At 45.4% G+C, this 12,454-nt stretch overlaps 1 protein-coding gene across 9 annotated transcripts in view; it reads right to left on the reverse strand.

Annotated features, from left to right (window-relative positions):
• PARP6 (poly(ADP-ribose) polymerase family member 6) overlaps positions 1 to 12,454 on the reverse strand; it is a 31,655-nt gene that overhangs the window by 930 nt on the left and 18,271 nt on the right. For 3 of the 9 annotated variants that reach the window (XM_070762881.1, XM_070762879.1, XM_070762883.1), the window contains 6 exons: positions 12,017 to 12,084; positions 10,519 to 10,567; positions 8,269 to 8,381; positions 6,588 to 6,660; positions 920 to 983; positions 623 to 707 (listed from right to left, as the gene is read on the reverse strand). In XM_070762881.1, coding sequence (XP_070618982.1) covers positions 623 to 707; positions 920 to 983; positions 6,588 to 6,660; positions 8,269 to 8,381; positions 10,519 to 10,567; positions 12,017 to 12,084 — 452 coding nt within the window. Of the gene's footprint in view, positions 1 to 622; positions 708 to 919; positions 984 to 2,226; positions 2,307 to 5,799; positions 5,870 to 6,587; positions 6,661 to 8,268; positions 8,382 to 10,518; positions 10,568 to 12,016; positions 12,085 to 12,454 lie in introns of those variants that run through there. The other 6 variants (XR_011560004.1, XR_011560003.1, XM_070762882.1 and 3 more) reach the window with 4 other exon arrangements.

Genomic DNA, 12,454 nt, shown 5'->3' on the forward strand with positions numbered 1-12,454 from the left:
CCCCCATAGTCCTGATGTCACCCCAGCAGACTTCTTTTTGTTCCCAGTCCTAAAAGGAACCCGTTTTTCGTCCATAGAAGAGATCAAATCAGCCGTGACAAAGACCTTGGGAGAGGGCCCCGAAGACGCCTTTCAGGGTGCATACCGGTCATGGCAGAGTCACTGGAAAAAATGTGTAGAGGCCCAAGGACAGTACTTTGAAGAATTTTAAATGTTTGTGAAAATCTGTTCAAGAAATTACTTTAAAAAAATAATTACATTACTTTTGGAATGCACCATCTATCTATCTATCTATCTATCTATCTATCTATCTATCTATCTATCTATCTAATCTGTATATCTAATCTGTCTACCTACCTACCTTATCTATCTATCTATCTATCTATCTATCTATCTATCTATCTATCTATCTATCTATCTATCTATCTATCTATCTATCTATCTAATCTATCCATCCAACCAACCAACCAACCAACCAACCAACCAACCAACCAACCCACAGTATGTGTGTGTGTGTGTGTGTGTGTTCATGCGCTCCTTCCCATCAAGCCCACTGCTGCGCTCCCCAGCCATCCCACCGAGAGCTGACCACAAGAAGCTGGATTTGACTGAGCTTACTCACACGAAGAAAAAGCGAGTGCAGACGTGGTCGGACACAGGACAAACCCAGATGTTGCCATGCTTCTGGAGATCCTTCGATGTGATCACTGCAATGGAAGAAGGGGGCAACGACTCCACTCATTACCAACATAAGACATGAAACAAAAACAATTCACGTCTCGAAGTACACAAGTCATCGCATGTGAATAATCCACCCATTAGCATTTCGCACCAACGAAGGAAGTGGACAGACGCGATGAGTCAAACCCCACGGGAGTGAATCAGGCGGGTCAACTGAACGCTCACTTTTCACACTCACCTTCACAAAGTGCGATGCAGTTCAGGTTGCGACTCTGCAGGAATCTGGACTGGATGGATCGGGTCTGGAGGGGGAAGCAGAGGTCCAGAATCAGGACACACAAACACACCCCTCTTGCTTGGCACTTGCCACAAATTTCCCTATTCTGCCCCCTTTGGCAGCTGCTCTCCCTAAAGCAGTGGTTCGCAACCTTTCTAATGCCGCGACCCCTTAATATAGTTCCTCATGTTGTGCTGACCCCCAACCATAAGTCTAGCGCCAATATTTCATTCATTCAGATCTAGGATGTGGTCTTTGAGTGTTCCCTTTATTTATTTATTTTGAGCAGTGTATTAATAAACCATTCATCCACATTCATAGCATTCTTCATTCATACGCCAAGTGACCACCAAGCCTGTTGGCAGAGATGCGTTTTTCAGGGCCTCGCGGAAGACTGGGAGGGTGGGGGCGGTACAAAACTCTGGGAGGAGTTAATTCCAGAGGGCCGGGGCTGCCACAGAGAAGGCTCTTCCCCTAGGCCCCGCCAGGCAGCATTGCCTGGCTGACGGGATCTGGAGAAGGCTGACTCTGTGGGACCTAACTGGCCGCTGGGATACATAAGGCAGAAGACGGTCCCCTAGGTCAGTGATTTTCAACCTTTTTTGAGCCGCGGCACATTTTTTACATTTACGAAACCCTGGGGCACATTGAACGGGGCGGGGGGGGGCGGCTAAAAAAAGTTTGGACAAAAAGTTCTCTCTCTCACTCTCTTCCTCCCTTTCGCTATATTTCTCTCTCCCTCTTTCTCTCTCTTCCTCTTTCTTTCTCTCTCTCCATCCCTCTTTCTTTCTCTTCCTTCCTTCCTCTCTGTTTTGCTCTCTCTCTCCCTCCCTACCTCCCTCTGTGTCTTTCTCTCTCTCTCCTTCCCTCCCTCTCTTTCTCTCTCTTGCTTTCTTTCTCTCCTGCTCTCTCTCTTGCTCTTTTTCTTGTTCTCTTTCTCTCTCTCTTGTTCTCTTTCTCTCTTGCTCGCTCTTTCTCTTTCTTTCTTTCTTTCTCTTTCTTTCTTTCTCTCTCTGAGCTTCGCGGCACACCTGACCATGTCTCACGGCACACTAGTGTGCCACGGCACACTGGTTGAAAAACACTGCCCTAGGTCAGTGTTTCCCAACCGTGGCCACTTGAAGATATCTGGACTTCAAGTTCCAGAATTCCCCTTTCTGGGAGTTGAAGTCCAAATATCTTCAAGTGGCCAAAGTTGGGAAACACTGCCCTAGGTAATCTGGTCCCATGCAAAAATCTGCATAACCGCTGGGCGTGCAATCCTTTACCTGGGGAATTGTGTTCATTCGGTTGTATCTCTGCACCAGCTCATCCTTGGAAGGCATCCGGTGCTGCCCTTTCCCCATCCCTGCAGGACAATAAAGAGGATAAGAACCAGGGGGGACACCAGGACTTGGTGGATTTCCTAGCCTGCAGGCGAGCGGTGCTCTTAAGACACTGGTGCAAAGCTTTTGTGGAGAATGGACGAATGCAAACAGCAAACACAACCCGACCTATCGAGAGAGCAGCGAGTCAAGCCCCCTTGACCTCACATGCAGCTTCAAAATAGATTCCTTGCTGCCTGCTGTTCTATCCCGGGCCTACGCAGATTGAAAATAAAGCAGGAATCCACACACTGATATTTCATACTCTACTGCAGTGTTTCCCAACCTTGGCAACTTGAAGATATTTGGACTTCAACTCCCAGAATTCGCTGGCTGGGGAATTCTGGGAGTTGAAGTCCAGATAAACAATACAAAATATATACACTGCTCAAAAAAAAATAAAGGAAACACTTAAACAATACAATATTATAATAATAATAATAATAATAATAATAATAATAATAATAATAATAATAATAATAATTTATTGGATTTGTATGCCGCCCCTCTCCGCAGAGCAAATGCTGGCTGGGGAATTCTGGGAGTTGAAGTCCAGATATCTTCAAGTTGTCAAGGTTGGGAAACACTGCTCTACTGTCATTGGCCTATCTGCCACCTCTGGTGGTCTTTCAGGTTCCTCCAGGTCTATTTCTCTCTCACTCTCTGCATCAGCTGGCAAAAATCACTGGCCCAGGGTACCAAGATGGGCCTGGCTCATCCTCCTCAGAATCTATCATTACCAGAGTTGGTCGAGGACCACTCACAATACCTACCAAGCTATTTATTCCCCCTCCTTCTTTTAATCTGTCAATTAAAATAAAACAAGCCCAAAGCTAACACGCTGCAAAGCTAAACCCCAGCCTCTAGGGTATATACACTGCTCAAAAAAAATAAAGGGAACACTTAAACAATACAAAATAACTCCAAGTAAATCAAACTTCTATGAAATCAAACTGTCCGCTTAGAAAGCAACGATGATTGACAATCCATTTCACCTGCTGTTGTGTGCATTCAACTTTGTATAGAACAAAGTATTCAAGGAGAATATTTAGGGAGACTCTACGGAGAGGGGCGGCATACAAATCTAATAAATAAGTAAGTAAGTAAGTAAGTAAGTAAGTAAGTAAGTAAGTAAGTAAGTAAGTAAATAAATACAGTGTTCCCTCGATTTTTGCGGATTTGAACTTCGCGAAATGTCTATACCACGGTTTTTCAAAAATATTAATTAAAAAAATACTTCGCGGGTTTTTTCCCTATACCACGGTTTTTCCCGCCCGATGACGTCATACGTCATCGCCAAACTTTCGTCTGCCTTTAATAAATATTTTTTTTTAATAAACTTTAATAACTAAACATGGTGAGTAATAATCTAAATGGTTGCTAAGGGAATGGGAAATTGCAATTTAGGGGTTTAAAGTGTTAAGGGAAGGCTTGGGATACTGTTCTTAGCCCAAAACAGTGTATTTACTTCTGCAGCTCTACTTCGCGGACATTCGACTTTCGCGGGCGGTCTCGGAACGCATCCCCCGCGAAAATCGAGGGAACACTTAAATAAATAAATAAATAAATATATATATATATATATTTCATCCGTTCAGATCTAGAATGGGTTCTTTGAGAGTTCCTTTTATTTTACTGAGCAGTGTATATATTCTGTATCCCACAAAGATTTCAAAGGCATTTTCAGAAAACAAAGACTTCATAAATGGTCACCAGGAAGAAGAAAAACAGGCTTGTCTCTCCCTCTCAACTAATTCGTAAGGCAAGGTCTAAAAATTCGTTCGGTGCATGATAAGGTACCAAACTTCCTTCTTTATTCTGCGTTCAGAAAGTGTACGTAACCTGCTTAGCGAATTAAACCATGTTCAGGCTTTGCACAACATACTGAATCTTAAACTAATCAACAAGCTGAGCTCACCTGACATATTCAGCTACAAAAAACAAAAAAAAGAGGGTTCAAACCAATTGAACATTTTGCCACCTGCAACCTCTTGATCTGTGAAAGACCCTTTGGGATGGCTGCTCGCTCCAGAATCACATCGTATGATTGCTGTGAAACTAAAAAAATGGCAGGATTCAAGACCTCAGACTCATCTATCTGTAGATCTTCGTTCTTTGGAGGATGAAGGGCATTTCATTTTTAAAAAAAAATTGCAGATGTGTTTCTCTCAATCAGAGAGAGACTTTCAAATCTGGCAACTTTTAAAACTTGTGGACTTTAACTCCCAGATTTCTGGCAGGCAGGAGGATATAAATAGTAAAAAAAAGCAGTAAATCTGGGAGGGTTAAAGGTCTCACTTAAAAAAAAAAGTCAATCTGCAGAGGCCTGGAGGCAAATGTGAAATAAGGTGGGCCCCAGACAGGGATCACATTTGTCCCGATTGTGCAACTAGTCCACTTGGGATGCTCCAAGGCGCACCGCATCCCAAAACAACACAACAAACCAATGCGACAGATGGCAGAATCCACTCTTTCTGACGGCCTACGAGCTAGCAACCTGCTCCACGCGTATGTGACCTTCTCGGAGCACAACGGAGGGGAATTGTTCTCCAGGTTGGAGAACCTTTTGTGGAAGGAGGAGGGGGCCTTAGGTCAGGCTCCCCAACCCTTAAAAGATAGAAGAAGAAGAAGAAGAGGAAGAAGGAGGAAAAGGAGGAGGAGGAGAAGAAGAAGAAGAAAGAGAAGGAGAAGAAGGAGGAGGAGGAGGAGAAGGAGAAGAGAAGGAGGAGGAAGGGGGAGGAGGAGGAGGAAAGGGAGGAGGAGAGGAAGAAGAAAGAGAAGGAGGAGAAAGAAGGAGGAGAAGGAGAAGGAAGAGGAGGAGGAGAAGGAGAAGAGAAGGCGGAGGAAGAGGAGGAGGAGGAGAGGAAGAAGAAGAAAGAGAAGGAGGAGAAAGAAGGAGGAGAAGAAGAGAAGGAAGAGGAGGAGGAGGAGAGGAAGAAGAAGAAAGAGAAGGAGGAGAAAGAAGGAGGAGAAGAAGAGAAGGAAGAGGAGGAGGAGGAGGAGAGGAAGAAGAAGAAAGAGAAGGAGAAGGAGAAAGAAGGAGGAGGAGGAGAAGGAAGAGGAGAAGAAGGAGAAGAGAAGGAGGAGGAAGAGGAGGAGGAGAGGAAGAAGAAGAAAGAGAAGGAGAAAGGAGGAGGAGAAGCAGAAGAGAAGGAGGAGGCAGAGGAAGAGGAGGAGGAGAAGAAGGAGAAGAAGAAAGAGAAGGAAAAGGAGAAAGAAGAAGACGGAGGAGAAGACAGGACCAAGGTTAGCACCAGCTGCCAACCCAGTCTGAGATGCTCAAGAGGTCCACCAAAGGAATCAACCTGAAATGGTGTGGCGTGAATGCTCCCTTCCCCCCACCCTCAGAGCATGTGGATGAAGAACATGGGGTGGGTGGGGGTGGGGGGGTGAGAGCGGCTCTTGGATGCAAGGCAAGCACATGTGCAGGACACGAGGTGCACTGACAGATGGAGGGAGGACGGGAGAGCCGCTTACCTGAGTATCCAAAGGAAATACTGGAGATGGGGCTCAGATAGATGCCTTTGCCATAGGCTGCTCCATGCAGCTTGCAGAAAAACACCAATGTGAGCCAGAAAAAACAGAACAGAACAGAACAAAAAACCAAAAAAAGACCAAAAGGAAAAACAAAACAGGGCAGGGCAGGGGTGTCAAACTCAATTTCATCAGGGCTGGGGGTGGGCGGTAGTGGGCGTGGCTGACTGGGTGGACGTGGCCAGCTTGGCGCCGGTCCCCACACTGCTGGCAACATTTCCCCTGTGAGTTGGGTAGAACTGGGACAGTCCCGCGGGCCGGATCCGACCACATTGCAGGCCGCATCTGGCCCGCGGGCCTTGAGTTTGACACCCCTGGGCTAAGGGAGAGGACTCGGGATGGTCTGGCGGACCTATGGCATGGGTGGTCCAGGCTGCGCCATCTGGGCACAATGGCCCAGAGGGGACTGAAGGTGGCTGTAGTCCAGCACGCTGAGCCCTTATGCCCTAGCAGGGGACTCGGACAGCGGCTGGGAGGGAGAGGGGTCCAAAGGGTCACTCCGAGAGAATCTTGGGCAGGAGGCTCAAGGGGCGGGACGTGGGGCAGGCACCCAGAGCTGCCTGTGGCCAACTGGATAAGATGTAGCAGGATAAGTCAGCTGGCTGGCCATGGTTACCATCTGAAGAATTAGGGGGGCAGGGGGTGGGTTGTTAGCCCAGGAAGCCCACAGCCTCCGGCGACTCGAGCTGCCCCACTGAGGACATCGGAAGCCCGCCACCGCAGTCCCTTACCTGCAATTTGGTGTAGGATGCGTTGACCAGCCCATTGCGCAGAATGGAATGCCAATTCTCAATGTGAGAGCCACTGGGGAGGGGGGAGGGAGAAAGAAAGGCGTCACTCACCAGCCCTGTCTGCCACCGCAGGGGATCACGTGAGCATCCAGGTAAGATCTCGGGGCAGAGAACAGACCCCCCCACACCCCCGGCTAAGTGAATCTGCAGAAATTGCTTGCAAAACCACTGCTTCCCGAAGGAAAGGCAAAAAATGAGGGGGGAGAGATAAGAGGGGGGGGGGAGGAAAAATAAGGAAAGGAAAATGGGGAAAGGGAAGGAGAAAGGGAAGGAGAAGGAAAAAGGGAAGAGGAATGAGGGGAAGGAAAGGGAAGGGAGAAAGGGGGAAGAGGAAGAAAAAAGAGAAACAGAAGGAAAAAGAGAGGAAGGGGGAAGGGAAGGGAAAAGAAGGGAAGGGAAAGGGCAAGAAAGGAAAAGGGGGAAGGGGAAAAAGAGAAAAGGAAGGAAAGGAAATAGAGGAAAGGAAGGAGGGAAAGGAAAGGAAATGAAAAAGAAGTGAAGGGAAAGGGAAAGAAAAGGAAAAGGGGAAGAAAAAAGAGAAAAGGAAAGGAAAAAGAGGAGAGGAAGTAAAAAGAGAAAAGGAAGGAAAGGAAAAACAGGAGAGGAAGGAGGGAAAGGAAAGGAAATGAAAAGGAAGGGAAGGGAAAGAGAAAGGAGAAGGGAAAGGAAAGGGGGAAGGAAAAAGAGAAAAGAAAGGAAAAAGAGGAAAAGAAATAGAAGAACGGAAGGAGGGAAAGGAAAGGAAAAGGAAGGGAATGGAAAGGGAAAGGAGAAGGGAAAGGAAAGGGGGAAGGAAAAAGAGAAAAGGAAAGGAAAAAGAGGAGAGGAAGGAAAAAGATAAAGGAAGGGAAGGAAAAAGAGGAGAGGAAGGAGGGAAAGGAAAGGAAAAGGAAGGGAATGGAAAGGGAAAGGAGAAAGGAAAGGAAAGGGGGAAGAAAAAAGAGAAAAGAAAGGAAAAAGAGGAAAGGAAATAGAAGAACGGAAGGAGGGAAAGGAAAGGAAAAGGAAGGGAATGGAAAGGGAAAGGAGAAAGGAAAGGAACAGAAAGGGGGAAGAAAAAAGAGAAAAGAAAGGAAAAAGAGGAAAGGAAATAGAAGAACGGAAGGAGGGAAAGGAAAGGAAAAGGAAGGGAATGGAAAGGGAAAGGAGAAGGGAAAGGAAAGGGGGAAGGAAAAAGAGAAAAGGAAAGGAAAAAGAGGAGAGGAAGGAAAAAGAGAAAAGGAAGGGAAGGAAAAAGAGGAGAGGAAGGAGGGAAAGGAAAGGAAAAGGAAGGGAATGGAAAGGGAAAGGAGAAAGGAAAGGAACAGAAAGGGGGAAGAAAAAAGAGAAAAGAAAGGAAAAAGAGGAAAGGAAATAGAAGAACGGAAGGAGGGAAAGGAAAGGAAAAGGAAGGGAATGGAAAGGGAAAGGAAAGGAAAAGGGAAAGAAAAAAGAGAAAAGGAAGGAAAGAAAAAAGAGGAGAGGAAGGAAAAAGAGAAAAGGAAGAAAAGGAAACAGAGGAAAGGAAGGAGGGAAAGGGAAGGAAAAGGAAAACCCGAACACTCTCCTGACCATGCACCCCAACCCCCCCTTCTCACCCTGACTCGGGAGGGAGACCAGGGGGCAGAGCCCGGAGACTTACTGAAAGGCGAAGGTGCTGCCGTAGAGTTTCTTGGCTGTCCGGAAGCGAGCCTCTTTCGCAGGAGGACTGCTCAGTAGGAGAAATTGGTGTGAGGTGTGCATAAATTTCAGCTGCTACCAAGGGAAAGGGACCCACGTGAAAAGGAGAAGGGGGGCAGAGGGAGGGAAGAGGGGCACAACAGCAGAGAGAGAAAGAGAGAGAGAGAGAGAAAGAAAAAGAAGGACCATCATGCAAGATAGTTTTCCACCGACCAGCTCCATTCCCGATTAAACTCCCTCCTGCCTTTTCCTAATCCCGGGGTTTCGTTTCATTTTTCATGAGCATTTTTAAAAGCCTTTTTTTCAAACGGTGAATTATTCTGGCTCACAACCCAGGATACCGGATACGTTCATTGGCTCTTACTTAAAAAACGGTAGTGCAATTTGTGCCGCTCTTTGTCTTCCAATACTTCTGGGAGGAAAAGGCTAGCCATAACTTAGCGAGAATTAGCAATAAAATAGCAAGTCATTTAGAAGGATCCCTTAAATTTGGATGGGATTTGTAGATACAGTAGTACCTCTAGATACGAGCTGCTCCACGTGCGAGTATTCCAAGTTACCAGCCACGAGGGGAGAGAAATTTCTGTTCCAGACCCGAGCTCAAATTCGGGATACGAGCCGAGCGTCCACTAGGTGGCGCAAGAATCCTTGCTTCTGGTTATCTCGGAGGGGAAAAACAAAGTCTAAAGCCATTTGTTCCAGGTACGAGTTGTTCGACATACAAGCTCCCTTCTGGAACGAATTAAACTCGTATCTAGAGGTACTACTGTAAATTCACCAGTCCAAGTTTATTCCTTTTTCCTCAAGGATTTGTCTAGGTATCAGATCTTCTTGTTGGTCCAAAATTTGTTCGTATACAGTGTTCCCTCGATTTTCGCGGGGGATGCGTTCCGAGACCACCCGCGAAAGTCGAATTTCCGCGAAGTAGAGATGCGGAAGTAAATACACCATTTTTGGCTATGAACAGTATCACAAGCCTTCCCTTAACACTTTAAACCGCTAAATTTTAAATTCTGTATAGTCTGGAGGACAGAAGGAAAAGGGGGGACATGATCGAAACATTTAAATATATTAAAGGGTTAAATAAGGTCCAGGAGGGAAGTGTTTTTAATAGGAAAGTGAACACAAGAACAAGGGGACACAATCTGAAGTTAGTTGGGGGAAAGATCAAAAGCAACATGAGAAAATATTATTTTACTGAAAGAGTAGTAGATCCTTGGAACAAACTTCCAGCAGACGTGGTAGATAAATCCACTGTAACTGAATTTAAACATGCCTGGGATAAACATATATCCATCCTAAGATAAAATACAGAAAATAGTATAAGGGCAGACTAGATGGACCATGAGGTCTTTTTCTGCCGTCAGTCTTCTATGTTTCTATGTTTCTAAATTACAATTTCCCATTCCCTTAGCAACCATTTAGATTATTACTCACCATGTTTATTTATTAAAGTTTATTTTTTTAAAAAAATTATTAAAGGTGGATGAAAGTTTGGCGATGACATATGACATCATCGGGTGGGAAAAACCGTGGTATAGGGGGGGGGAAACCACAAAGTATTTTTTAATTAATATTTTTGAAAAACCGTGGTATAGAAGTTCGAACCCGCGAAAATCGAGGGAACATTGTATTACTAATTTTTCAGGGTCTAGTGCAGTGATGGCGAGCCTTTTTTCCCTCGGGTGTTGAAAGAGTGTGAGCGCATGATATCGCGCATGGGTGAGTGCCCACTCATAATTCAATGCCTGGGGAGGATGAAAACAGCTTTCCCCACCCCCCTGGAGGCCTCCTGGGAAATGGACTGTTTCCCAACTTCTGGGGGGTCCAGTAGGTTCGTGTTTCGCCCTCCCTGGGCTCCAAAGGCTTCCCTGGAACCGAGAGAAGGTTAAAAACACTTTCCTCCATCATCCCTGAGGCCCTTCGGAAGCTGAAAACCCCCTTCCAGAGCTTCTGTGTGAGCCAAAACTCAGCTGGCCGGCACACACATGCATGTTGGAGCTGAGCTAGGGCAAAAGCTCGCCTGCCAGCAAATATGTCTCCATGTGCCACCTGTGGCACCCGTGCCATAGGTTCACCATCACTGGTCAAGTGCATTAGGGCAGTGTTTCCCAACCTTGGCCACTTGAAGATATTTGGACTTCAACTCCCAGAATTCCCCAGCAGTGGAGTGGGCTGACTGCAAGCGAAAGAACGGAGGCTGGTGACCTACCCTGCTGAGAGGTAGCTTGACAATGTGAGATCTGTTGCTGGAAATGATCCTAGAAAAGGCAGAGAGAAAGTCAGAAGAGGGGAGAAGGCTAAAGATCACTTAATCAACACAATCCAAAGAATGCCAATCTAGGCAGCCGGAATAGCATTCGTCCATCAATGCCTATGTCTCTATCTCTCCATCTCTCTCTCTCTCCATCTCTCTCTCTCTCTCTCTATCGATCTAACTATCTCTCTCTCTCTCTCTCTCTCTCTCTCTATCTATCCATCTCTCTCTCTCTCTCTATCTATCTATCTATCTATCTCTATCTATCTATCTATCTAATCTATCTTTCTATCTATCTATCTATATATCTATCTATATCTATCTATCTATCTATCTATCTATCTATCTATCTATCTATCTATCTATCTATCTATCTATCTTTCTATTTATTTCATTTCTATGCCGCCCTTCTCAAATAACTCAGGGAGGCGTACAACATAACAAATACAGTACAATACACATGTATAGAAATATAATAATAATAATAATAATAATAATAATAATAATAATAATAATAGAGTTGGAAGGGACCTTGGAGGTTTTCTAGTCCAATTTCTGCTTAGGCAGTAAACCCTACACTACTTGAGACAAATGGTTGCCCAACATCTTCTTAAAACTTACTGTTAAATGCATATTGTCTAGGCCATAATTTGACACACAATCTTTGTTTTTCAATTACCCAATTCTTTTATTTTTCTCCTTGTATCCCGACATGTCTACACTGTTGTTTGTTACTTAAATGTATTTATTGTATTTATCCTTGTAAATAAAAACTTTATAAAGAGTAAAAAAAAAACCTTAAGTGTTGGAGCATGTTGCAAGCCGCCCTGAGTCTAAGGAGAAGGGCAGCATAAAAATCGAATAAATAAATAAATTTACACTTCTGGAGGCAACTTCTGTTCCACCGATTAATTGATCTGACTGTCAGGACATTTCTCCTTAGTTCTAAGTTGCTTCTCTCCTTGTTTAGTTTCCACCCATTGCTTCTTGTTCTACCTTCAGAAGCTTTGGAGAATAGGTTGACTCCTCCTTCTTTGTGGCAACCCCTGAGATATTGGAAGACTGCTATCATGTCTCCCCTGGTCCTTCTTTCCATTAAACTAGCCATGCCCAGTTCTTGCAACCGTTCTTCTTATGTTTTAAGCCTCTTTGTCGCTCTTCTCTGCACTTTTTCTAGAGTCTCAACATCCTTTTTGCATCGGGGCGACCAAAACTGAATGCGGTATTCCAAGTGTGGCCTTACCAAGGCCTTATAAAGTATTGGATGTTCCCAATAAATTGCCCTTTGAAGAATCTGTCTGCCTCAGAGTTTTGCTTCCTATGGGTGCGTTACTTGGAACGCTGACACACCACAGGGATAATCCTGCTTACTGTCCCAAGCCCAATTCTCAAGCCTTGCTCTTATCTGGCTTCCCAGCATCCTCTGGACCGGAGTTACAATCTCCTTGCTTACCACTGTAGGAGGGGATGGGCCAAAGGATCCAACTTGTCCATTTGCTTCTTGATCTCCAGGTAAGAACCCTGAAAAAAATGAAGGCAAGCCCGTTCAAAGCGATGGCAACGCCCCCTGCCGTCACTCTGAATGAGCCAAGGCACCGATTTCACAACTCTGTACAGGAACGCGGACGTACAAACCTACATCAAAACATACAGGGGTTTGTGCGCTCTAGTTCTCACAACTTCTACGCACCCCATCCACATCAGAGCAAATAAATGTTACACCAACACTCCGCAGTCTGCATTGGTTGCCGATCAGTTTCCGGTCACAATTCAAAGTGTTGGTTATGACCTATAAAGCCCTTCATGGCACCGGACCAGATGATCTCAGGGACCGCCTTCTGCTGCACGAATCCCAGCGACCAGTTAGGTCCCACAGAGTGGGTCTTCTCCG

This window comes from Erythrolamprus reginae, chromosome 10 (genome assembly GCF_031021105.1).
Source record: "Erythrolamprus reginae isolate rEryReg1 chromosome 10, rEryReg1.hap1, whole genome shotgun sequence".
NCBI lineage: Eukaryota > Metazoa > Chordata > Lepidosauria > Squamata > Dipsadidae > Erythrolamprus > Erythrolamprus reginae.